Source organism: Malus domestica, chromosome 01 (genome assembly GCF_042453785.1).
Source record: "Malus domestica chromosome 01, GDT2T_hap1".
Taxonomy (NCBI): Eukaryota; Viridiplantae; Streptophyta; class Magnoliopsida; order Rosales; family Rosaceae; genus Malus; species Malus domestica.
In genome coordinates, this window is record NC_091661.1 from 11,584,821 (window position 1) to 11,612,742 (window position 27,922).

At 38.3% G+C, this 27,922-nt stretch overlaps 3 protein-coding genes across 3 annotated transcripts; 1 reads left to right on the forward strand and 2 right to left on the reverse strand.

Annotated features, from left to right (window-relative positions):
* Window positions 1-1,312: 1,312 nt before the first annotated feature.
* On the forward strand, window positions 1,313-4,234 carry LOC103436598 (uncharacterized). Its single transcript, XM_008375039.4, has 4 exons — window positions 1,313-2,171; window positions 3,321-3,413; window positions 3,515-3,582; window positions 3,872-4,234. Exons 1-4 carry the CDS (start codon window positions 1,548-1,550, stop codon window positions 4,032-4,034), a joined length of 948 nt encoding a protein of 315 aa, XP_008373261.2. The 5' UTR covers window positions 1,313-1,547; the 3' UTR covers window positions 4,035-4,234.
* Window positions 4,235-12,088: 7,854 nt separating this feature from the next.
* Window positions 12,089-12,997, reverse strand: LOC139195929 (uncharacterized). The gene has a single exon (XM_070821637.1). The coding sequence runs from the start codon at window positions 12,995-12,997 to the stop codon at window positions 12,089-12,091; it is 909 nt and encodes a 302-aa protein (XP_070677738.1).
* Window positions 12,998-24,787: 11,790 nt separating this feature from the next.
* LOC103436596 (wall-associated receptor kinase-like 20) lies at window positions 24,788-26,965 on the reverse strand. Its single transcript, XM_008375037.4, has 2 exons — window positions 25,840-26,965; window positions 24,788-25,082 (listed from the first exon to the last, which is right to left on the reverse strand). Exons 1-2 carry the CDS (start codon window positions 26,867-26,869, stop codon window positions 25,036-25,038), a joined length of 1,077 nt encoding a protein of 358 aa, XP_008373259.3. The 5' UTR covers window positions 26,870-26,965; the 3' UTR covers window positions 24,788-25,035.
* Window positions 26,966-27,922: the final 957 nt, after the last annotated feature.

Sequence of the window (27,922 nt, forward strand, 5' to 3'; positions counted from 1 at the left end):
GCTTTGGGGTCGGCTGCTTCTACGGCAACAGTGCTGTTTATCCAAACTGAAAATGTCAACGGTTGCCTTCACAGTGTTATTTATCCAAATTGAAGATGTGTTGGCAGAACAAGAAAATAAAAATCTCAAGATGTTTGAGAGGTTTCGCGTAGAGTGAGGGTTTGCGCAGGGCAGTTTGTGTGTTGAATTAGGGGGTGGAATGATGCACTTGGACTTGGACTACTTATCCTGATCTAACTAGGACTTGGCTAATCCTAATTCAATCAGGACTTTGAACTCACCTTCATAATGAACCAGATTCATTCCCTGACTCCTAGTGCCTTCAGTATTAACACCCTTAGTGATATAACGACTTAACCTTTGTCTTTATCCAAATCAACTCTTCTCGCAAAAGGATCCGACTGAAGCTGACTAGACAAGGTGCCTAGCTGACCCATGATACCCCCGGAAGACCGTTAGTCTAGAAGTCTCGGCCCATTTTGTTACTCTCGGCCCAAATTGTTATTTTGGGCCCAAACAACTACTTAGTACTAAGGTCTAGTGCTATTCCTCTTTATTTGTTAGTGAAATGTCTTAGGTTTGATTCTCACCAAAAGTAAAGTTGAACCGCAGTATTATGGAAATTCCATTAAAAGGCTTAGCCCACTCCCCATAAACCCATCGGTTGTTCAAAAAAGAAAAGAAAAAAAAAGGAAGAATGTGAAAAGCAAGGTTCTAAAAGACGTTAAGCGCTAGTCGGGCAGCAGGTTGGTGCCTAGCGCCTAGGTGGCTAGGAGGGGTTTAGGCGGGCGCCTGGGCGGACTAGGCGGATTTAATTAAATTTATTATATTTCATATAAATAAGTATATGTTTATGCTTAAAATATATATGATTTCATCATAAACTACAAAATATAATAACATATCTATTATGAGCTATTGAAATATAATGAAAATGTGAGAATAAGAATATAATGTGTGTTCATTTAAGTATTCAACAAGTCTCTTACAATTTATTGAAAAAATAAAATGCAAAATGAAAATGATCAATTTCTGTCTAAGTGAGTCTCAATTTAGGCGGGTCTGGGCAGGTTAGGCGGATGCATAGGCGGTCTAAACGGGCACCTCAGTAGGTCTAGGTGCTCTCTTTTTATTTTCAAACGCCTAGACATTAATTGAGGTGGTGGCTAGCTACCTGGCACCTAGACAGGGGCATAGGCGACGCTAGACGAAAATTTTCAGAACAGTGGTGAAAAGTAGTAAAATACACCCAAAAACGAGGGTTCTAGATTCTAGACTGTATGTAGATGCCACCAACTCAACATAAGTGGAGAAGAGAAGATCCATTTTCCGTTGTTTTGTTTTTCTCTTTGAATTTTATGTCCTGCCCCTCAACCATTAACCACATAAAATACTCTGTTGTCGCTTTGTAAAAACTAAAAAGAGAAAGGCAGCTAACTACTCCGCCATACCAGAGATTCTCTCCCGCCATTGACACACCCTCCCTCTCCGACCTCCCGCCATTTTCTTCTTCTGCCCCGAACTCTCATACAAAATAAAGAATAAAAATGCCGGGGTGCTTCAGCATAATAGCGTCACGCGACCGCTGCTTGCGCTACTCCTTCTCCTCCTCCGGCCTAAAGTCCACCACCACCGATTTGGGCGATGGCACCGTCATGCACTGCTGGGCTCCCAAAAACCACTCCCCATCCAAACCCACCCTCCTCCTCATCCACGGCATCGGCGCCAACGCAATGTGGCAGTGGCACGACTTCGTCTCCCCTCTCGCCTCCCGCTTCAACCTCTACATCCCCGACCTCGTCTTCTTCGGCGACTCCTACTCCTCCCGCCCTGAACGTTCTGAGATTTTCCAGGCACGCTGCGTCATGGCCCTCATGGACGCCCACGGAGTGAAGAAAATGATGGTCACCGGCATCAGCTACGGCGGCTTCGTGGCCTACCGCATGGCGGCGCAGTTTGGGGAGAGGATAGACAGGCTGGTGCTGTGCTGCGCCGGAGTGTGCACGGAGGAAAAGGATATGGAGAATGGGATGTTTCAGGTGAAGAGCGTGGAGGAGGCCATGAATGTTTTGTTGCCCCAGAAGCCTCAGCATGTTAGGGACTTGATGAAGATCTCTTTTTACAAGCCTGTTAAGAATGTCCCCTCTTGTTTTCTCAATGATTTTATTGAGGTAATTTACCCAGTTCTCTGCCTTGATTTCCTCTCTTTACTTTACTTCCTTTTTAATAATAGTTTTGTTGCGTATTTTATTGAGAAATTGGTCGGAATGATCATTTTCCGAATCCGAATTGCTAAAGTGATCAGTTTTGATATTTTGATCGTCAAAGTTGTCTATATTTGATTGATATGTCATCGAGATTTGATTTTGATTCATTTCCCCAACTAGATTCTGATTTTTAATCATTTTCTGGATTGGGAATGAATTTCTATGTTTCTTGGTGCATAGTATTGGGTTTGATTCCTATAAGTTTATTCAGAAAGTCAAACTAAAGTTTTAATTCTTCCTCCTAATAATTGAAGCCTGATAAGTGTGCAAATTAATACTGTTGCCGCTTTGCAGAAACATACATTTCAGTACTGTATTTTGTATATGCAAAGGAGTTTGAAACAAACTTTAAAAAGAAATAGAGAGGAGAGGAGGAGTAGGTGGAAGAAGCTTATAGCATATTCACACAGTTTCTGGGATCATACATGAATCAAAAACTAAATAAATTCTCGATTCGTTCACTAGTGACCAATAGAATCAGGCTTTCAAACTGTGAGAGGGTAGCATCCAAGCAAACATTGAAAGCAATGTTTGTGTTTGTGAATACGTGTACAGCATGATATGATGCAAATACCAATTTTTAGGAATTAGTGACTATCACCATCAGTTTTCGGGATAAACATACCTTTCTTCTGTTCTGGTCTGTCACCGTCAACGACAGTAATTTGTATCTCTTTTGATGTCTGTTTTGGACTTTGCATTACCTCGCAATAGAAGTAGTATCACAGACACGCAGCTTTCCCTTGTTAATTCAGGAGTATGTGTGACTCAATAACAACTCCCCACTGTGAATTGGAGTCTTTAGGCTGCTAGAAACTGCAATTCACTGTAATAATGTGCTTATAAAATATTTGATTGCCACTGACTCTGTTGGGCGGCAATAGTGGTACATAAATTTCATTTCTCACCACATGATTGTGATGTCAGTCCTTTTTTTTCATATGAATTTAAGATGTTAGTGCTAAATGTTTCTCTTTTCCGAGTGCGATATGGAATACTTGTATTAGTTTAACCTGAAACTTGTCTTATGAGTTTGGTTGGCACTGGCTGCAGGTGATGTGTTCAGAACATCTTCAAGAGAGGAAAGAATTGATTCAAGCACTGCACAAGGACAGGAAGTTGTCTGATCTTCCGAAGATAAACCATGTAATTTTGCATTATATTCAAGTTATTAATCTAATAAAGGTGGCTGTTTATCGTTTTTGGTTTTCTGGAGTATTCAAGGGCTTAAGTTCTTCTTGATGCAGCCAACACTAATCATCTGGGGAGAGCATGACCTGGTATTCCCACTGGAATTGGCGCACCGATTAAAAAGGTAAATCGTGCAGCTTAATTATTTCAATATCATTGTTACTTCTAGAAATATTTGCTGCACGAATGAAGTACAGAACATTGTGATTGAGATAAACCAAAATCATTGGTTATCTCCACTTCTACTCTTTTGGTTGCTCTAAGTTACTGCTGCAAAACGAACGATTGTACATCCTTCAATGGGAAGACTACTTGATCTTAAAATCCTTACATAAGAGATCCTTGCAGAAATTGGGCAGGTCTACAAATCAAATTTTGGAAAAGCACTTTGTCTTACTGTTCTCCCTTTGCAGGCAAATAGGTGAGAGTGCAAACCTAGTGATCATAAAGAACGCAGGGCATGCTATAAATGCAGAGAAACCGAAAGAGATGTGCAAGCACATGAAGTCTTTCCTCATCGATCCTCTCCCTACAGCTAAACATGAAAACCACAGCAACGGCCGCAAGGTGGATTGAAATGCCAAGAAAAGGTGTCGACTAATCAAGATGATCATTTTCTGATTTTAATTTAAACCTACACTATTGGATATGAGGTTCCGTATGGTGGATTGTCTGTGCGAGTTGAATTTTATGCTAGTAATTATTTTGTATATTCAGAAGACAGAAAAATGCTTCGTTTTCCATTAAAACATGATTTATGCAGATCTTTCTTCTAATGCTTGTATGTGCATATGATCAGCAGTGTGAAATGTTTCCTTACCATATTGACTGGCAACTTAAGATAGTTGTATCAGCGGATTTTGAATCGAGACCTTGACCAGGATCATTTTCATTTGGAGAAAATTGGAGCGTTGGTCTATGAACTTTGATTCAAAGTTGAATATCAGAATACATGATTAACAAACGAACAAACTAACTATAAACTAATATAATTTTATTAAGTGAACGAAAGATTGCCATGACGGCTACATAATCCCAGAGGCTACATTGCGAATGACAATTAACCAATACAAGCACTACTATATATAGTGAAAACTTAAGCAAAACCCTAATCCTTAACGGGCAAGAAACTCTAATATCCTTGGCCCACAAGAAAACCATAAACAATAATAAAATTATATATATACTAAAAGAGAAAATGAACTGAGTACAGTGGATTTCCAAGTTTACCCCCGATTATTTTATGGTATTCCGAGTTCGGCCTTTTGTCTTGCTGTCAAATTGGGATGAATTATGTGACACGTGGGACTCCCAGCTTCCTCCACCTTTTCCGTCGCTCACCGCTTTTTCCACCTTTCAAGTTTCAACCACCGCTACCCTCCCACGCCTCAGTTCTCTTTCCTATCCGTACATCAACCCAACTCGGGTTCTTCTTCTTCTTCCCTAAAATTCTCCAATTTCCCCAAAACCTTCCGTTCCAAATCCCCCATGACCTCATTCTCCCTCGCAGAATTAGATTCCCCCAAATCCTTCCAACCCAACAGTCCAATTTTTCAATTTTTACTCCAAGAACTAGCCGTGAGCATCCATTTCCCATTTCGAATTTCGATCCTTTTGGTCAATTTTTGAACCTTTAGTTATTGTCATTGCTTAATGTAGTTGTAATTTAAAGTTTGATTTTTTTTTCAGTTTTGTTATTTCCTGTGCAGGACAGCTTTGATCTTCCGAATGACTACTTGGCGCAGCTTCCGAATGATTTCCGTCTCGATATGAGTTTGTTTTTTCAATCTATGTTAATTAACCAGTTGTTGAATTTGAAAAAGAATGTGATTTTTTTAGATGGCAGAGTTATCTCAATAAGAAACAAAAGATAGGTTCATGTAGAATATATTACATAGCAAAAGTTGGGGATTAAGCTATTTGCGTTATTTGGTTAGGAAATTGCTCAATGTTGTGCTTTTTGTGTGATTGTGTTTATCCATTAGGTTTACAAATATCATAGTTTCAATATTTCATATGATTTTGTTGTTGGGCAGTTCTTTCAAATAAGTTTTAGCTTTGTTATTTTGTACTTATTTTGGAATTTGATGGTGTTTAGTACTGTTGCAGGTGATTAACAAAAAATCTCTTTCGAGTGCATAGGTAGGGAATAGTCCTTACTTCTATGCTTTAAATCCTTACTAATTTATCATACGTAATGATTCAATTGAGTTGTGTATTATGCAGGAGGATTTGTGCAGACTGATGGACTTGGTATTGCTTAGGGAGTAACATGCTAGGACTTTACTTATTTGTAAGTGTGATCCCGTTTATAACATGGTGGAATAAATATTGGATGCCTGATGATCAAAATAAACGGAGGTATGTAATTGGTCTTTGTCCTCTATCTTTTTACTATTTTGTTGATTTATGATTGTGTGAATTTAGATATGAATATGCGTTTTTAAGTTATTCAAACATTACAAATTATAAATGTAGGATTAAAGCAGGTTTGGTTCTTCAAGACTCCAGCAAAGTGGGGAAATAACACGGCATTCTTAGGAAAATGGTTGGCTGGAAATTAAAATAAATGGATCTCCCATAACTCTTTAGACATGATAAGCCTATTGTAGGAGTATAAGTCCAGAAAATTAATGTAGACATGAAAATTTCACTTATTCAGATGATTGTTCGATGGAAGAAACATAAACACACACACACACGAATGAAGCGAGCAAGATATGGGAACTATAGATTTATAACTCCACAAAGATAAAGAAGTTCCCTTAGAGCAAATTAAATGAAATAGAAAGAAAGAAAGAAACACTATGTGAACATTTGAGATAAAAGTGATAATGGTGGCTGGGGTGTTAGAAATTGCATATAACTTTCTGTTTTGATTGAAATGGTTCTTCAAACATTTCAAGAAAATATGCTATACATGCATATGTACTCATTTCTCTACAATTTTCGAAGATCTTATAAATCTTTTCCTATATTTATGCTTAATGTTTCTCAGTTTACAATTCGGCAGAAGGTGTATATTTCCGTCAACCTTTATTCATACTTGCATGCTGAGAATTGTGGTAGAAGAGTTACTGGGGAGATGAGCAATTCAATAAGTCTACTTCTCATATGTTGCTCTTAACGTATGTCGGTTTTAATTATTCATGAGCAATTGAAAATTTATTTTCACCGATGGTACACTTATATTCATAGATCAATATATGTTTGTTTTTAACGTATCTTATTAAATGCATTTGGAGAAAGTATTCAATTTTTTTAGCAATTAAGAACATTGCTCCCTCCTCAATAACTACACTTTCCTTCATTCATCTTTGCTAAATGTCAAGATTTACATTAACAATCTTTTTTTTTTTTTTCAATTTTGTTGAGGGGGCTTAATGTTACCGTTGATGAAGTTTGTGAAGCGCTTTTGGAAGGTAAGTAGTGATATTCAATTATTGCTTATTGCATTTTGTCCAATTTTATTGGAAATTTTCTGAATTAGGTGTGTGCTTTATCCGAAGAAGTCTCAAAATTTGCATTTTGTCCAATTTGGAAGGTAAGTTGTGATTATGTAACGATGTATTGAAGAGCCATTTGTTTAGTTCGTCAGTGAAATTTCGTTGTTTATGTATTTCCGAAATACTTGATATAATTGATAATTAAGGTTTAAATATCATAAGGTTCCTTTTGTTTAGGATAAACAAATAAGAAGGAATTGAAGAAGTGGGTTTGGGTTAGTGTAGAGAACTGACACAGAATTGTACTTGCTGTTATTGCAGGGAAATGAAACAGAATTGTATCTTTTGCAAAATTATCGAGTGGTAGCAATTTGCAGATTGTCTAATCTTTTGAAGTAATTTCATTTCCAATTTTATTTGTCTTCCTGTAATTTCAAGTCAGATTACCGGGGAATGCCTCACTTTTTTGGCTGTTAATTTTTGTTTTCAGTCCATTTTCTTTGCTACTGATGTGTTAGGATTTTAAACTCAACCGTGAAATTGAGTATAGGCCTTTTTGGTTGTACATAGGTTCTTACTGTGGAGTAGATACAAATATGACATGTACATATTCTACTATTTAAGTAATGAACAAAACTATTCTTAATGTTTCTAGCTAATCATTTATGAACTTTAACGTTTTTTTTAAACCCGCAACGAAGTGCGGGTATTCTTACTTGTAATAACTAATTTTCCAACATCCATCAAACTCATGGCGGTACACGTCATGAGTTTGTCAACAAGCAGATGTGGATGCAAGCTTCGTTAGGCGGACACGACAAGGCAAGCTCCGTTAGGCGGACACGACAAGACAAGCTCCGTTTGGTAGACACAACAAGATAAACAATTCAAGTAAGCTAGCAATCAAGCGAGCGAACAGGCAAGCCAGCAAAAGCAATCCAAGTGGTGCAAGTGCAAGATTCCAAAGCCAATGCGAACTTTTGAACCAATTTTTGAACCAACAAGCAAAAATTCCAATTTACCATATTCACAATGTCACTCGAGTGGCCACCAGTCCAAGCACTCGGACGATCGTTGCGGTGAGCAATAAGAAGCTCCAACAAGAAGTTATTTTGACGTTATCCGTGTGGGCCTTAGAAAGCCCAAACACAAAAGACAAACAACACATTTTCTTCCTTGCCCCTGTAGGCCTCAAAACCTGACTACTCTTTCTTCATTTTTATTTTCCTTCTTCTTTTCTTTGAGTGGTCATTCGTAAACAATTCAAACCAACAAGCAGTGGAGATTCTGGGCTTAGTAATTCCAGCGGATTCGAGATATGGCAGGGTGGTGCAGGCATGACTGGGTGGCAAGGCGACGACACAGCGGAAGGTTCAGGCAGGCAGCGAGGTGTGGGTACGATGCGGGTCTGGTTCATGGTGCAGCAGCATGCAAGTCAGAAATAGCTGTGGTGGTGGGTGGTGGTCGAGCAGCAACGATGGTGGATGGTTCTACAGATCAGCACGCGTGGATGGTGCTGTGGGTTCGTGGCGGTTGTTTCGAGTGTAGAAGAAGATGATGACGTGATGCAGCAAACATATTCAATTTTTTTCTCTTTTTTTTTTTAAGCAACAAAACCCTAACTAGGGCACCACGACAAACCACAACGAAGAAGAGGAACGTGACAAGACAAACAAACTAGCTACCAAGAACAGATTCAACCCTAAGGATCAAACTTGCTTTGATATCAAGTTGAATATCAGAGTGCGCAATTTACAAATGAACAAACTAATTATAAACTAATATAATTTTATTAAGTGAACGAAAGATTGCCATGACGGCTACATAACCTAAGAGGCTACATTGCAAATGACTTAATAATTAACTAATACAAGCACTACTATATATAGTGAAAACTAAAGCAAAACCCTAATCCTTAATGGGCAAGAAACTCTAATATCCTTAGCCCACAAGAAAACCATAAACAATAATAAAATAATAACTAATTTTCCAACAAATTGGAGCTTCAATTCCCGAACTCATCACAGTGTAAAGCAATGGTTCTTTTGGTTAACCAATTAGAATTTTTGTCCCTTATTTACCCCTAAACCTCTTTATTTTGGATAAAAGTTATTTGTGTTACCCATAAGGACTATTGCTTCACATTGTGACGAGTGTTAAAACATAAACGCATGAACTCGATTAAGTTGCTAGAATCACAATCAAGCAAAATACAAAACCTTGACATATAAGAGTGTTGCTATACCCTGACCTGAAGAGCCTCCACTTGAAGATTCTATGAATGCTGCAAACCGAAATTTAGTGCACTGCAACTCTTCTCCTCTTTGTCAGATTATCTCGAGCTTAAACCAAGAATAGGGCTTAGTTCCAAAGAGAGCGTTACTTTGTGAGAGCAGAGGTCAAGATATATATATATATATATATATATATATATATATATGTATGTATGTATGTATGTATATATGTGCACACACACACACAAATATATCACCTTCTCATAACATAACAAGGATTCCCTATTAGAATCCTCATAGAAAACAACTTATGTTTTCTAACACATATTAGTTTAATGCTATTACAAAATTCTTTATCAACAAGAAGTAATATACATCTTCTCATAAGGCTTTCTTATACCAATTGGACTTAAACAACCAATGCCAAAACACCCAATCTCATGTTCATACTATTACATTCTCCCACTTGAGCATGAGATCAATTTCAGAGATGGCTTTACCAATTATAAGAAGTGATCACAGGGCCTTACTCAAGAATTCACCATCATGACCAACGTCCTATTGCATTTCCAAATACAGAAACTAAGAACCATAGACTACAAACAAAATGCAGTATTGATTCTAAGCTCCCATATATCCGATATGCAAATATAACTCATGACTTAAGCTGATATGAACAATCAATTAAAAGAATATGCTCCCACTTTTCAAAAGATCAAAACATATATCAATCTCAACGAAAAGCAACATATCAGTGACTAAATAAAATTCATTAACCATAAGCTTAAAACAGATAAATTGTTTTCCAAAGCATCAAATGAATCTAACTCTAAACTTCGTCTACCATCCAAAAACTACAAAACTTAAAAAAACTGAAGTATTGAGCCTTGAAACAAAGACATTTATTGAAAACATAAAATTGAACTTGAAAATTAGCTATAATTAAATAAATTAACTTCAGCTTGATCAGGACTGCACTCATTGTTCCAGATCATATCATTCACACAGTTGCAATCCCAAGCTCTTTAAAGATGATTGATTACTCCCACCGATCAAAACTTTCTAGCACTCCCTTCTGAGAATTGTTTAAATCTCCAATAGGCAATGCTTTAGTCAAAGAATCAGCAAGTATCATAGTAATGTTAATATGCTGCACTTCAATCACTCATTTCTTGACTTGTTCTTTGACTTTAAGAAACTTTACATCCATTAACCTTAAAGCTGAAGTTCTCCTATTATTCTTGGCAAAGAATACAGCTGAGTTATTGTCACAAAACATTTTCACAGGCTTTTGAATTGAATTCATCAACATAAAGCACTAAAAGGATGAATTTTGATCCAGAAAACTTGATGTATATACAATGATCCAACTTATTCTCTACAAAACCCATAGAAATAACAATTTGATCAAATTTTAGGTACCATTGTCTAGAAGCCTATTTTAAGCCATATATTGACTTATTGAGCTTGCAGACCATATTTTCCTTCCCCCTTTCAACAAATCCAGTTGGCTGTTTCATGTAGATATTTTCTTCCAAATCTCCATTAAGGAAAGCTGTTTTAACATCTATTTGATGCAATTTCAATCAAAGTGAGCAACCAAAGATGTAACCACTCTCATGGAATCTTTAAAGGATACTAGAGAAAAAGTATCATTGTGATCGATCCCTTTTCTTTGAGTGAATCTCTTAGCAACTAGTCTTGTTTTGTATCTTTCAATTCTGCCTTGAGCATCTATTTTGATTTTATACTCCATCTTGCAACCTATAGGTTTAATATGTTAATTTGACTCCACCAACGTCCAAACTTGATTTTTGAACATGGAATCCAATTTATCCTTCATTGCATTTTGCCATAAAATTGATTGTGAACTCTCTATGGCTTGAGTGTATGAGAGAGGATCATCAACATCCCCTATATCGAATTCACTTTCTTGCAAATATACATAATCATTGGCAACGGTTAATCTTTGAATTCTAGTTGATTTTATAGGTTCAAACTGAGATGGAACTTCAATTGAAATATGATGATTTACTTCTATCATAGATGAGGCATGCTATGTTTGTAGGCTACTCAATTTCCATGGTATTCCCAGTATCAAGATCCATTTCTGCAGTCAAGTCATCAATGCTTGTGGACATTGGTTGAGGAAATAACAAGATTTAACTGTAGTTAGCTTGTGCATGGTTTTCATTATTCTGGTCAATCTCTTTAAAAACAAAGTTTTCTCTTGACAAGTTTGAGATATCTTGGTCTTCTAAGAACATTGCATTGTGTGTTTCTTGAATTGGAATGTGGCATTGAGGAATGCAGAATATGTATCCTTTTGACTTCTCAGGGTAACCAATAAAGTAACAAGACTATATTCTTGAATCCAGTTTTCTTTTATTAAGATTGTAGAATCTAGCTTCGGCTTTACATCCCCAAACATGCAAATAGGCAAAACTTGGAACTCTCCTATGCCACAACTCAAAAGGTGTTGAAGAGCATGCCTTGCTAAGAACTCAGTTCAATATATAATTGGCTGTTTTCAAAGCTTCTTCTCCTATCGGATCTAACAATTTAATCACCTTACCTAACTATTTTTCAACTTCAACTTTATAGATTACAAAACACTTAAGAGCCTCAGGCTTTTCACCAATTAGAAATGTATATCCAAGTCTAGAAAAATCATCTATAAAGTTGATAAAATACTTATTCCCACAAATTGTTTTACCTGGAAAAGGACCATAGATATCATTGTGTATTACTTCAAGCAATCATTGACTTCTTTTAGATCAAATTTCCTAAACTTAGTCATCTTACCTTTTAAATAGTCAACACATTCAATTGCAGTAGCAAGATCCAATTTTGGAATTAACTCAACTTTTGAAAGTTTGAGTATTCTTTTTTAAGAAATGTGTCATAGTCTTTTATGCCAGAGAATGTGTGAGATATCTTATTCTAGCATTCATTTAGAGCCTACATTTAAAATTGAGTGATCAAAGGACTCAACTAAACATTCTAGACACCACAGGTTATCATGCAAAAAGGCAGTTCCCAAAATTGTATCAAGATAGTTTTTCTTAAAAAATTTTAAACACACATCATCAACAAGGAATGCAAAACCATCTTTTACAATTTTTGAAGCAAAAATCAAGTTTCTTCTCATCTTTGGCACATAGAGCACATCCTTCAATTGTAAAACAAAACCAAAAGTTAATTTCAAATTCACTATTGCAATAGAATATACTGTAACCTTAGTCCCTTCCCCAACATAAACATTATACAAAGCATTTCCAATTTCCTTTTGTTTCTGAAAGCCCTTCAAAGAATTAGTTATACGCACTGAGCATCTAGTATCAAACCACCAAGAATCAACAGGTACCTCACATAAATTAGATCCAACAAGCATTTGTTCCTTTTCTTTGCTTTTTAACCAGTCTTTAAAGATTTCACAGTTGACTTTTGAATGACCCTTAGTTTTGCACCAGAAACACTTAAGTTTAGACATATCTTTACGTTTAGTTTTAAACTTGGTAGATTTTCTATGGGAGTCATCTACTTTAGCAGATGCATTAAAACTATTAGGATTCTTACCAGAACCAGAAGAGTCTCTATTGTTAAAAGCTTTCTTCTCTTTTCCGGGTTGCACAAAATTGGCTTCCTCAATTTCCTTGCCCTTTTTTTGCTTCTGTTGGGTTTCTTCTTGGACACATTGTGCAATGAGTTCATCAATATCCCAGCTCTTATCTAGTGTATTGTAAGATACTTTTAGTTGGCTATACTTTGAAGGAAGTGCTTGGAGAATAGTGAAAACCAGTTGATTCTCGCCAATGTTCACATCCATGGAATTTAGATTTTTAGCAACATCTGTCATTTTTTTGATGTGATCTTTAATGGATCCAGTGCCCTCAATCTTATAAGTTGTAAGTAAGGACATTTATTGACTCACTTCAGCTTTCTCAGAGTCTTTAAACTTCTTTTCAATTGCTTTTAAGTAATCCACAGTCAATTTAGGTTTCTTGATTCCACCTTTGATTGGATATGTCTTCCCACCTTCCAAAATAGAAAGTGCTACCTTATTAGCTCTTGTCCATCATGATCTAATTTCTCAGCAGTGGTGCTTTGATTAGTGATGACAAGCTTAGGATTATCAATTGCTATATGGAACTACGAGTCTAACAGATTGATATCCCTTCTCCACTTCTTGCAATTGCTCCCACCAGTGAGAATTGGAATGTTGGCCAAATTCAAAATCATCATTGATATTGCAGACACTAAAGAACAATGAAATCAAAATATGAACTTTTAGAGTCTTGATTTCGTTTCTTAGTATATTGCACATCATAACATCAAAACTATTAGCCACATACACAATCTTAGCAACAAATGATTGATAAGCACATATAGGTTTAGAAGTTATATGGTGAACTAAGAATTGAACACCATGTAATCATGAATAATCATTGAACTAAGAATTGAACACCATGTAATCATGAATAATCATCATATTCAAGAAAAAAGATTTGCCCCATATGTAACAGTTCATAGTTTAAAAGGCATTAACAAGCCATTTTTGAAGAAAATTCGAACCATAATTTCCTTCTACAAATAATTATTTAACATGTTTTATTCAAAGTTTGAATCATACTTAAGAATTAAGCAAGATAAATTCTCTAGGTTTCCTAATGAGTTTCAAAAACACATACCACTTAATTGATGAGTACCAACACCTGACAGCAGAAGCATATTAGATAGATATTGAACACTCAATAACAAGTTGAATAATTTGATGCACTCAGATCACCATGACACAAATTAGAGATTAAGGAAATAAGGCAAGGTTTTTACCTAAACCCAGAAAACCCCAAAACAAAACAGACTTTGTGGATGCAAATTTCTGCCGTATTCTCTTTTGACGAAAATGCACCTACAAAACAATAACACCTAAGGTCAAGGCTAAGAGCCTCATGTGCCCACGATGAATGGGAGGGGCTTTGACTGAAGAATCTTCGATGCCAAAGTTAGAATTTGAGAGAGAAAGTGTTTAGAGAATTTTAGGGAGAGAATGAACTTAGGTTTTTGGAGAAATATGGAGCTATATATAGGGGTGTGGCTGGCCCTCTTTGGAGAAATAGGAACCGGCCACTTATGGTGGTGTTTTGAATATTATTGCAAGATATTATATCAAATAATATCTCGCAATTAATTTGGTAATTAATAAATTAATTTGGTAATTAATCCCAATTTGAAAAGAATAATTAGGAGTTACCTTGTGGGTGAATATTTGATGTGGAGTGATGAGAGGGTTTTGAAAAAAATACCATTTTTATCACCTTTGACTCGATTGAGCCGTTATTGTCCGTTGCATGCACGTGGGAATCCTGCTGTGCCTTAAGGGTAATTTTGTCTTTTTACCCAAAAGTCCACGTGTCGCCTCCATAATTTTCTTGATTATTTTTGGCTCCACAAATGCCTCCACACCTGTTGGGTTGCTCGTACAAAAGGGTAGCAGGTGTAGAGATCTTATCTTGTTTTAGGAAACATAGGATTGTTCCCTATTTTGATGTAGATTCCCTCTTTAATTGGAAATTAGATCCTTCTAGGAAAGAGAAATAATTACTTCTAAAGTCTATTTAAGTCTACCTTAAGTAGATGATTAAATTAACTTCAAAGAGCAATTCATTGAGAGTTAAATCTAGTTCACCTTTGGAGAGGCTTGCTACTATGAAGAACGATAAGGTGGACTTTGATGCTAAAGTGGTGCCAAGGCCTATTTCTCTTGCTACTAAGACTGGTTCGCCTGCTGAGAAAAAAAAGACTACTTCCATGGGTAGTTGTGAGAAATCCACCAAGCCTGTTTCTGGAGAGGTTGCTGAGATATGTGCGCTTTTGAAGCTAGATTTGCTTGAAAACATGGATGCATGTGCTGAGCTTATTGGTAGTGTTAGAAGGGTTACTAGCCCAAGTTCCTTTACGAAGCATATGACCCAATATATAAGGATTGTTCTACTTACTATGATGCAGAAAACGACGATTTTGGCAATTGAGTCTGTGCTTATTGACCAAGAGGATACCAAGGCTGTCAATGAGGTGGTAAAGACTATGGCAGCTGAAGCTTATTCATTTCAGATTCAAAATCTTGAGCGTGCCGTTTCTGAACTTCGTTCCACTGCGTCGATAGGTTTAAATCCCAAGTGTTGGAACTCCAAGGTGCATTGAAGATCAACGAAAGTCTAAAGAAAAAAAGTGGATGAGCTACAGCGCGTCCGTGTTGGTCTGCTCGAAGGGAATAAGCAACTGAAGGGTGAGAAGGTTGGGCTCGAGGCTTCGCTTGTTCAAAGTCAGGCCGATTTCTACAAGCTGGGTTATGTAGATCATCTCTTTGGTAGGCCGTTTAATTTTAAGGTTGTTGGAAAAGACTTCGAGACCTTCTCTATTTCTTTGGAAGACTTGCTTGCTTTAACTTTTGAGGCTTCCATTGGTGAATAGTCAGAGAAGTTGGTGCCCAGGCTGGGGCAGCCGGGGGTAAAGTGCTGGCTGATGCCGTTGCTAAGAGCGTTGCGGTTGCTAAAGGTGTGGCGATCGAGTAGTCGTGGGATGTCCAAGCTACTGAAGAGTAGTCTTCTATGTAGCTTTTAGGGTTTTCTTTGTTTTCCTTGTTGCTTTTTGCTTTGCTTGAACTCATATGGTCTTTGCTAGTTGTTTATCAATTTTGTTAGAAATTTAATAAACTTGTTTCCTTCGCTTTTCTTCATCTTTGCTTCTTTTATTATGCCCAACCTTTGACCTTTATACCAACGGTATGTGTGCTACTTTTCTATAAGTAGACCTGCCTGCGTAGCCTATGCATTCATAGGTGTTAGTGTAGAACTTTTGCAAAGTTGTTAGCCATAGGGTCGGCAACCAGACGCCTTACTTACAGAAGCAGACAAGTCCGCTTGAGCACTTGGCTGTTAACCTTGGCTTTTTTCAATCCTTTGAGTTGTGTGGCCTATATCATAACATACTAAGGATTTTTGGGTTATGAAATTTGCTAACCTTTCGTATCAAAAGTACGTGGTTGTATGGAATTTCGTAAGCAAAGGTCCGAGAGAACTCATTGCTTTTATGTAACCAATTTCATGGGTTGCGTAGCAAGTACCACAACACTTTAGGAATTAGTGTAGATCTAAACAATCATTTTGTTCTTGGTAGAGGTGAAACTTATCGACTACGTAACATGTTGACAGTGGATAAAGCTTCGTATATGCATGCTAACTTGTTTAACCTCTCACAAAAAAATGTACGGTTGTATAAGTTTAACACGGCTTACTGCTTGAAGGGCAAGCCGTAGGCTGTCTTCTGGAAACCGTAGGCTACCTTAGTGCACTTGGTAGCAGCTTTAGGGTTCCAGGGTAGCCGTCAATAGGGTGTATTACGTAATGTGCCTCCTCTGTCTCTGAGGCCCGGTTCCCCACAGATTAGGCCAAGAGACCCAAAATCCTTCAGTTAGATAAGCCTTGAAAAAGTCCATTGTGGCTACTTCTAGGAATCCTAGCGCAACCCATTGTGCACCTAGTTACACTAGGACGACCCAACTTATCCACGTTTGGATATTCGGAGTGTAAAATTTATCCTTCTGCATTGGTGAGCAAACCCATATGAGTGTCGGGGAATTAGTTTACCCTCTTGCACTGGAGAGCATGGTTGGTCCCCAGTGGGCGCAATTCCTGTGATAAATCCTTAAAAAGGGTGTTGTATTCTTTTGAAGTGCATGAGTGATTAGTTGTTGTAAGCATGCAGCTGCGCCAAGTTGTAGATTACTTCTGAATTCCTCATTGAGAAATGAGTGAAATGAACGAAAACTTAGCTGTAAGGTAAGGATTGCATAACAACTAGATAGTCCTCGACTTGTGAGGTGGTGCCCGTCGAGTTGCTTGAGTCTTCAGGCTTTGATGTAATGGGAAGTCACGCATGGTACCTTATCAGATTGTAGGCGTTCCATCTTTTTGGAGCTTTCTCTATGGGCTGTGATGAAGGCTTTTCTTAGGACTAGATTTCCAAGCTTGAACTGTCGGATCTTAGCCCTTTTGTTGTAGCTGGAGAGGAGTTGCTGTTGGTAGGCTGCGATGCGGTGATGACCTTCTCGTTTCTCTTTTGCTAGATCTATTCATGTGGCCATCTCTTTTCTGTTCTATTTGATGCTTGGCAGTAGAGTGTTGATACTTGGCACGATGACATTGGGATGAATAATTGCTTCTAAACCAAATGCCAAATAGAAAAGAGTCTCAACGGTTGCTCGTCGTTTGGTTGTGCGATACGCCCATAGACATCCGGGAAGTTTGTCTAGTCATTTTCCCTTCTTAACGGAAAGGGACTTTTTTAGGCAGTCGAGAATTGTCTTGTTGGATGCTTCGACCTGCCCATTACCTTGAGGATACCTCGGCTTGGACATGTGCTGTTTGATGCCATATTTCTAGAAGAACTTCGCCAAATTTTTGCCTACGAATTATGGGCCATTGTCCGTGACAATGGATTGAAGGAAGCTAAATAGGAAAATGAAGTTCTTCCATATGAAGCACTCTATGTCCGTCTGAGTTGTGGTTATCATGGGTTCTGCTTCCACCCAATAGGTGAAGTAGTTAGTTGCCACGATCATCATGCGTCTACCCCAGTAGTAGGCGGCATTGGCCTTACCAAGTCGATTTCCCACTGCATGAACAACCAAGAACTTGTCTGCAGGTGTAGTTTTTTGGCCAACAGTGCTAGCACCACCTTGTAGCATTGGCAGTGGTCGTACTTTTGTACTAACTCTTTAGCATCTTGATGCATAGTATGCTAGTAGTAGTCTGCATTAAGGGCCTTCTGTGCTAAGGAATGTCCTCAGGAGTGATTTCCACAAATGCCTTTGTGGATTGAGCTTAAAATCTTGAGGTCATCGGGAGGCGCTAGGCAGCGGAGATGTGGTCTAATGTAGTAGCATGTTGCCTTTGTTTGGAGTTTTGTAGACTCCAATCTTTCAGTGGGGAGTGTGCCATTAACCAAGCAGTTTATAACGGAATTTTGCCAGTTTGGAGTTGTACTAACCTATGACATCTCCACTGCTAGCTCTGCCTCTATGCTTGGCTTGTCTAGATACTCAATCAGAATAGAGCGTTTGAGTTGGTGGTTGAGGACTGAGTTTATGCCGTTTAGCGCGTCCGCGTGGTAGTTGTCTGCCCGAGAAAACTTGAGTAAGGGTGTAAGTCTAAAACGCCTAAAGTTGCTTTCATACCTTTTCTAGGTATTGTGCCATCTTTAGATGTTTAGCTGTGTACTCCATAGTAGTCTGGCTAGTGATTAACTGGGAATTAGAATGGATCGTAAGCTTTTTCAGCACCATGTCTTTTGCCATTCGGAGGCCTGCTAGTAGGGCTTTGTACTCTGCTTCGTTGTTGGATGCTTTGAAGCCTTGAGTGATTTCCTACTCGACCATCGAATTGTCTGGGGTAACAAGGGCAACCCTTGCTTTCGAGCCTTTGTAATTGGATGCATCGTTAACATGCAAATGCCAGAAGTCTTTATCGGGTGGAGCAGGCATGCTTAAGGCGTGCTCGGTTAAATTTGAGGCGTTGTTTGGTCACTCTGTTGAGTCGCCTAGGTTAGGCGTGAAGGCGTGATAGGGAGCCATGGAGCTAGGGCCATGTTACATGCACTAGGAGATGTTCAACTGCCAGTACTAGGCCACTTTAGAGTTGAATTATGGAGCAAGGGTCAGCTGGGGCCATGTGACGCACAACAGGAGGTGGTGGTCAACTGCTGGTACATGTTGCTCCTGTGTAGAATCTTCTGGGGCAACAAGGAAAAAACTTGCTTTTGAGTGTGTCATTCTAGTGTTTGTCTGCCCTTGGCGTGCCCTTTGGGCTAAGTTGTTGCATTCGTAAAAAAACTTTGCATCCGCCAATGTCTGCGCCTTAGTCATTGCGCATCTGGATTAGGCGGAATAGTGTGTCATGAGAATGATTGCCTGCTTCTGAAGGTATAACTTGAGCTTCCGAATTGCAACAATTGTCGCCAAAGTTAGCTTTTGAAATTCTGGTAGCTGGTTTTTGCATCGAAGAGAACTTTTGAACTGTGGAATACAGGCAGTCGGGCCCTTAACTTTTCTCGTATGAGGGTAGAGCTTGTTACTTCTTCAGATACCGTCAAGCATGTAAATAAGTCCTCTGCTGCTTTCTGTTTGGATAGTAGGGAAGTGATGTCAGGTACTTCTTCAAGTCATTGAATGCTTTCTTTCACTCGTTTCTCTATTCGTCTTGTTGATCCTTTTTGGTTGAGTGAAAAAAAAAGGCTCACTTTGATCAATGGATAACAAGGGTAAATGGTTAAGTGCGGCTGCTCGTTTGGTCAGACCTTGAATCTCATTCAGAGTAGTGGGGGACTTCATATTCAAGATCGCTCGGATTTACCTTGAATATGCATCGGCGGGGTTGGGCCTTGTTGCCTCCGCCAAGTTGTTGATGTGGTTTGACTGCTGCTTTGGGTCAAGAAATATGTGATCAGCGTCTCTTGACCCCGTCTTCGGTTAAGGTAGAGTTATCTTTCTACACTTTAGTAGCCTTTATGGGGTTAAATGACTTCTTTTTTTACTCCTTCAGTACTTGCACAGTATATCGTCAAGATGTGGCCTGGTTTGACTTGATCTCTCCAACTTCTTCTCTTGGGATGTGGAATCAGATTTTTGATACTCGACAGAGGTTATCACGCTTAGTCTCACTAGCCAGTGCCAGCCTAGAATCCCATTATAGGGAGACGAGTCACTAGTTATTGTGAACGTCTTCTTTGAGACCACTGGGGGTGTTCTCACGTTGAGTGTTATTTTGCCGATGGTTGTCGAAGTGTGACCGTTAAATCCAGTGAGTACTTTCGCTTGGCGTATGATCGTGTTTTCCAAGCCCATCTGCTAAATGACTAAGAGTAGAAGTAGGTTCACTGTGCTGTTGTTGTCCACCATCATTCTGTCGACTATAGCGTAGGCTAGTTGGATATATACCACTAGTGCGTTGTTATGTGGGAAGTCGATGCCGTCAGCATCTTGCTTGTTGAAGCCAATGATGGGTCCAAGTTGGATGTTTACTGCCTAGACCTGTGAGACTAGTAGAGCCTGTTGGATCTTTATCTTCTTGGAGTTGTTGGTGGCTCCCGAATGCTCGGATTCGACAAAGATGCCATTGATCCGAATTGTCTTGGTTGACAGCTCTTCGTCGACGTTTACGTTTCTCCTAGGATGCGCAGCTGGCTTGTCTAAGGACCTTGCCTTCTTTCACCAGCATCACTAGATAGTTCTTCCAAGTGTAGCAGTCGTTAGTTGTGTGACTGGGACCTCGATGGAATGCGTAGTACTTGGTGTGGTCAAACTTGGAAGTATCTCCCTCTGATTGTTTTGGCAGCTTGAACCACGGTTCACTCTTGATGTCGCGGAAGATTTGGTGTATCGGGATCGAGAACTTAGAGTAGTACCGTTCATTCGTTGGTCCTCCGTGGGTGAAAATCCGTAGAGAGTACTGTTCGTTGTGGTTCCAAAATTATTCACCATCATACTTCTTCCCCAGGGCTATTTCAAAGAATTTATAAAAAAAATCTAAGAATAGGAATGTGTGGGAAAATCTACGGATGAACGAAAAATTAGAAACATTGAATGTGAGTCTTTTTCAAGCATTGGAATCAAGACTGTTAATGAAAGCACCAATTTTTGGATGCAAAATTCCATCGTCTTCTCCTTTGACGAAAATTCACCTACAAAATAATAACACCTAAGATCAGGGCCAAGAGCCTCACGCGTCCACGATGAATGGGGGACTTTGGCCGAAGAATCTCCGATGCCAAAATTAGAATTTGAGAGAGAAAGTGTTTAGAGAATTTTAGGGAGAGAATGAACTTAGGTTTTTGGAGAAATATGGAGCTATATATAGGGGTGTGGCCGACCCTCTTTGGAGAAATAGGGACCGGCCACTTATGGTAGTGTTTTGAATATTATTGCAAGATATTTGACATAATATCTTGCAATTAATTTGGTAATTAATCCCAATTTGAAAAGAATAATTGGGAGTTACCTTGTAGGTGAAGATTTGATGTGGAGTGATGAGAGGGTTTTAAATAGATACTATTTTGATCACTTTTGACCTCGATTGAGCCATTATTGTCCGTTGCATGCGTGTGAGAATCCCGGTGTGCCTCAAGGGTAATTTTGTCTTTTTAACCCAAAAGTCCACGTGTTCCCTCCACAATTTTCTTGATTATTTTTGGCTCCACAGACTTCGAGTTGTAATGATCAAATTTTTAAATAAGATTATTTTATTAAAACGCACCGTTTTTGTGAAAAAACCTAGTTATTTAGGCAAAAACTTAAACCAGTTTCGAAACCTGATGACAACAATTTTCCTCCTTTTTTAATTATATTTTTTATATATGATTCAATTGATTTTGCCGATTGAATTTAAGAACTTAAACCTATGGCTTTGATACCACATGTTAAACATAAATTCATTAACTCGATTAAGTTGCTAAAATTACAATCAAGAAAACACAAAACCTTGACATATAAGAGTAGTGCGATACCCTGACCTAAAGAACCTCCACCTGAAGATGCCATGAATGCTGCAAACCGAAACTCAGTGCACTGCAATTCTTCTCCTCTCTGTCAGATTCTCTACACACACATATATATCACCTTCTCATAACAAAACAAGGATTCCCTATTAGAATCCTCATAGAAAACAACTTATGTTTTCTAACACATCAGTATAATGCTACAACAAAATCCCTTATCAACAAGAATTAGTATACATCTTCTTATAAGGCTTTCTTATACCAATTGGACTTAAACAGCCAATGCCAAAGTACCCAATTTCATGTTCATACTCTTACAACGAGTTCATGAACGACCAATACTTACATATTTTTAATTCTGAGACCAAGACTTCAATTGGACCAAAACCTAAAAGCCAATACTTCTCGTCTCAATATAAATAAGAAATCTAACTTTTGTGTTGTACTTTGGCCTTAAGCTTTCTGTTGACAAAGATACTCAGAACCTTATAGTTGAATTGTATTATGTTACTGCTATTTATTTGTTACATCAGGATGATGCTGGTTTGTATTGTGCCATCCTTTTGCTTCCCGTTTGATCAACATTCAAGGTCTTCAAAATTGTTTTTTTCACTGGAGATCAGACACACTGAGAAGGAAAAGAATAGGAGTTTTTAGAATCCCCAGGAATTTTTTAACAGATCAAACATTTGTTCCTTTCGCAAATGGCCGGCCCTCTACCACAGTGATGGATGGGTTAGAACCTCGCTTTGGTTCCCTTATCTACATTTAATCTAACCAATATATCGTTTGACAAAAAAAAAAAAAAATTGTTCATATTTAACTTTTAATTAAGGTGCTTTGACTAATAGCCACATTAGCATTTGTTTTGTTTATTTAAATTACGTGTCATTATTGTATTTTTTTAAACTAAAATTTGAATTATTGATTCCCGAATAAGTCTTATTAAGTGTTTCATTTACGTGGCCTTTTTTCTATGGGAACATTTTTTCTTGTTGATAGTGCTTCTAAATTAATCTTCACGTTTGAAATTTGTGATCTCTTATGTTTAAAATTTGACATATACGGAGCTATAATTTGGATTTAATCTCAGTATTCTTCTTGATAGCCTCCTCTCCTCTGTGGGGTAGTTTTATGCATACTGATGATATCACAGGTCCTTAGATCCAAAGTTCGAATTTGTGGAGCAAAAAATAATCAAGAAAAATATGGAGGCGACACGTGGATTCTAGGGTGAAAATGAAAAAATTACACCAGAACTTCTACACGTGAGCAGCGGACAATCATCCCTCAATCAAGTCAAAAGTGCCCAAAATAGGTATTTATTCAAAACCTATTTCATCCATCCTCGTCAAATCTTCTCCACAAGGTAACCCCCAAAACATTCCTTTCAAATTATATTAATTAGCTACTTAATTGATTTATTACCTAATTAATCTATTAATTGGCTAATTAACTACAAATTACACCCAAAAGTGCCACAAAGGCCCGATCACCATCTCTCCAAAGGGGGCCGGCCATGCCCTATATATACTACCCTATTTTCTCTAAAAACCTAAGTTCTACACTCTTACAAAATTCTCCAAATTCTCTAAACACTTTTTCCTCAAAATTGTAACTTTGGCATCAGAGGTTCTTAGGCCAAAACCCCTCCATTCATCGTGAGCGCGTGAGGCTCTTGGCCTTGACCTAAGGTATTATTTATTTTGTAGGTGCAATTTTGTCCAAGATCAAGGAGAAAGAAATTTGCATCCATAGAATTCATTCTAACTAGTTTATGAAAATGGTTAATTGTGACTACAAAATTAATTGGCAATATGGAGAGTAGCTTCACTTACTTATAAGTCCACGCAAGGGATTTAATCTCACCACGCTCCCTCACGTGTGGCGAATTTTTAAGCCTAACACATGGACAACATAAACAGGGTGACGCGAAACACATGTGGGTGTTGAGCTTGACATATGGGAAAACCTGTTCTGATACCATGAGAGAAGTTGGGGTTCCACATAAAACCAATTGGCAATATGGGTTGGGATTCCATCATAAAGGCAATTGCCAATATTTTGGGGGTAACCCAACTTACTTATAAGCCCGTTAAGGTCTATCCTCCCATCAATGTGAGATTCAATCTCAACAAACTTCTTCACTTGTGGCGAATTTTCAAGCCTAACATGTGGACAACATGAACGGGATGACGTAGAGCACGTGTGTCCTTTGGGCTTGACACATGAGACAACCTGCTTGAATACCATAAAAAAAAGTTGAGATTCCACTATAAAATCAGTTGACAATTTGGATGATAACCCAGCATATTTATAAGACCATGCAAGTTCCGTACTACCATTACTGCGGAATTCAGATGCGTAAGGTTTCTCCCACAACCCAACTTTCAAGTGGAGCACCGCATTTCCTATGTAGTACATATATGCGCAGAAGATGCCTACTGATATGTTGCTCACATTTATTCCTGCTCTTTTTCCATTTGACAATGAATAATACTTGGCTCTATCCTTATTCCTTTGAAATAGCTATTTCCATTCACCTGTTAATTACAACTTGACACTTTTACAAAAACTTTTCGTTTTGTATTGTTGATAAATTATTTCTCCATATATATATATATGTCAAAGTTGGATTGGATGAAGGAAGATTGAGCACAATTAAGATTGAATGGTGGGTGATCATAGTTTTTTTTGAACCATGAGGTCTAAGAGAACGGGATTGTCAAGAGAGGCCAGTACTCTTTTGTCAATTTTATTGTTTTTATAGGAAACTGGCTAAAAATATTAGAAATCAATTTTCAGTTGTTTAATAGATCAAATTAACCATTCATAGAGGAACCTACATGTCCCTCCACTTATGATTAACGTATCTTCACTATACGAACTTCATAATCGGAACCGTTTATACTTTTCAGAATCATCTAAAGATCATATCTGCAAAAACTCATTTAGCCATCCATGCGTGCCAAACCAATCGACTGTTTTGGTAGCAAGTATCTTCTTCATGATGAATCATCAATTTCTTTAATATATATGAATGACTACACGATCTCTAAATTAAATATTTTTTGCATATATGATCTTTAGATAATGATAAAGAGATTAAAAGTTCCGATTATAAATTTCATACTGTGAAAATACGGTAATTATAATTGGAGACAAATAGGTTCCCAATATTGGGAGAACACAAACATTATCCTAGTAAAAAAACTAATCGTTTTAACAATTGAGATTTTAAAAAAGGTAATCTTTTCCAAACAAATCAAATCTCAATTTCGGTAAGAAAGCTTAAGTTTTTTTCTAAATCTTATTACAACTTACATAGATCCCTCTCTCTCTCTCTCAAGCCATTATCATCAGGCCAGCCATGAGCGCAGACCATATTTTCCCTGCAAATTTGAAGAGATGACGACTGAATCAGCTATAGGTTTTTTTTTTTTTTTTTTTTAAAAATACAAACGATATTTTTACTATAAAATATGTTACAAAGAGGAGAATAGTTTGAATTCTTTATGCAGTGTATTGAAGAGGAAGTCCCTAATGACTAGTGACAATAGCTAGATTTATTTTCCCATTTGAAATTTTTTGTAACTTCCATTGCTGCTTTTTATTTTTTTGAATAAATGATATTATCTACACTAAGAGGGTGGGGTCTAAGTCTCACCCTGGGCTAGCCATAATAATGTGGTTTAAATTCTCCTTCGACGAGAATCGAATTTAAAATCTCTTACTTACAAATAAAAAATGAATACTACTCGACGGTAGTTCAAAATGACAACTTTTATTGCGCCTTAACGCTTAAGTTCTCTCTCTTTTGCTTACGCAATAAAACCTGACTTTATTCCCCGAACACACCCATCAGTTGCAAACATTCAAGGTTTCGCAAAACTGGAATACACACTTTCCAGTGAAGCTCAAAGGCATCGGGTGCGCACTTTACGCACCATGAAACCACACTTTATGACGACAAATTAGCATCAACATTTAAAAACAATTACCACAGTTATTTTAAATGTTTTAGGTGGAGTCTAGCTCTTGCCTAATCTCTATGATTTGGATCAAATTTTCTTCCTTAAGGCTGTAATCATTTTCATTATATATCATCGATTTACTTAAAAAAAAAAAAAACATTGAAGAACAACTTACAATTAGCAACTGGTAAATCATCAGATGCGCCGGAGCCCCAAAGGGGCTTCGAGTCTGGAGTGTAATTATTAAGGCAATCGGAGGAGGTGTTGTAGCCATTCTTACACACACAAAGGAACTGATCATGATCATCAACCCTGTACCCACAAACCCCATCGCTCATCTCACAGCTCTTGCACTTTGTATCGACAATGCCACTGTCCAAACCACCGTGACTGTACTTCAACGCCACCCCATACTCCCACTGCACGGGGTCCGTCGGGTAGTCTCCGAGCGACACAACGGATGTAAATGTGCACCTTAACCCGTGGAGGTCCAACTCACCCTTAGCATCAAGATTCCCAGGTGAATACACGCAGCACGTGTTTGTGGGAGGGAACAAGGGGAGGCCAAGACCAACCACGGATGGACATGTGTAGATAGAAGCACAGAGTTGAGAGTAGCAGGGATCACAGACGGGCATGCCGGAGGGTTTGAGGGTGAGGGAAGAGGTGGGGGGCTGGCATGACAGGAGGATGAAGGTTGATGGGCCGAGCTGAAATGGGGAGGCCCAGTCAAGGCCGAAGTTGGAGAGGGAGGGTTGCATGGAGGTGCAGTTGAACATGGAGGGTGGGGTTAGGGTTATGGTTTGGGTGGAGTAGGAAATTGAAGTGATAGGGTATAAGCCAGTGTGGGTGGTGAGGAGGAGGAGCTGCTGATTATTGGTAAATGTACAGGTTATGTAGGATTGGAAAATTGGGGAGCCACAACCAGGGCCTGTGCCAAAAGGGTATTTGAGTTGCAGGGAGCCACATGTAGGGTTGCATGCAGGAGAGTCTGCGGCGGCGGCTGTGGCAAGGTTGAGGAGGATGAATACTGAAAGAGCTGGTACTACAACCATTAGAGCTTTCTCTTGGCTTCTCTCTCTCTCCTCTTTCTCTGTCTTGTGATCGATGATGTTATGATCTTTTCCAAAGAGGAGCGAGAGCAGTAGGCTTGTGTTTAATGGGCATAGGAGGAGGACTACAGGTGTAAGAAAGCAGTGGACCATCACATAAATTACAACTTACTCCAAATGTAATTTAAGGAATTTTTTTTATTAGGTGGATTGGGGAGGAGTACTTACGTGAAACATGTTCGCTACCATGTGGCGTCCTCTATTCCTAAGCCTTATATGTGTAGTAAGCCCTGTTGGAAAAATGCCGTCATCTTCCACCCAGACAAAAAAAGTGAACGTCTATGGCATCCCCTATCCCTAATTCCTATATATGTGCAAGTTTTTCTTCATAGAATAATGTATTATTGGATGGAGAGGTGACACGGTGGTGGATCCATTGCATATAAGCTGCTCTCATTAGAGAAGGAATTCGAACTTTCCACCTATTTTGAAATTAAAAATTAACTGAAAGTATTAAGTTAGTTGGAGGATCCATATACAACTAAAGCTATCTCCTATGTAGATAGCTATAGGGCCATAAGCCAAATTTTAGTCCGAAATGCTCCAAAACCCAACTCCAATGGAGGGTTGGGCAAAAAAAAGGGGACCCAGCAGGCCATTTTTCAACCCTTTGGCCATTGGGCTGGGCATTGTTAGCCAGCCAACCAACCTATTTGAGGGGCTCAATTTGTCAACAGCCAACGGACACATAACGTCAACTAACGTCATGTAGCCGTTGGATTTTTTATTTTTTATTTTCAGGATGAAATTTGAAAAAAAAAAAATTTTAATTCTTTTTTTTTTCTATAAATACCTAAGCCATTTCTGTGCCATTTCTCACATATTTTTCCCCCTTCTATACTATCTTACCTCATTTTATTTTAATTCTTGAAACTTAAACAACGTTTAACAAATAACAACACAATCTCCACCCTAGTACTACTTCGGGGAGTTATTGAAACTTAAATAACATGAAACTTAAACAACATTTAACAAATAATAGGGAGCCTGTGGGATATGTGCTTCCAAAAAGAGGAATCCGGCAAGGGGATCTTCTATCACCGTTTTTGTTTGTCATATGTGCGGAAGGCGTATTAGTTTTTGTTTGATATGTGGGAAGGCAAGGAAGAATCAGAGGGGTTAAGGTTTGTAAAGAGTGCGCCGAGT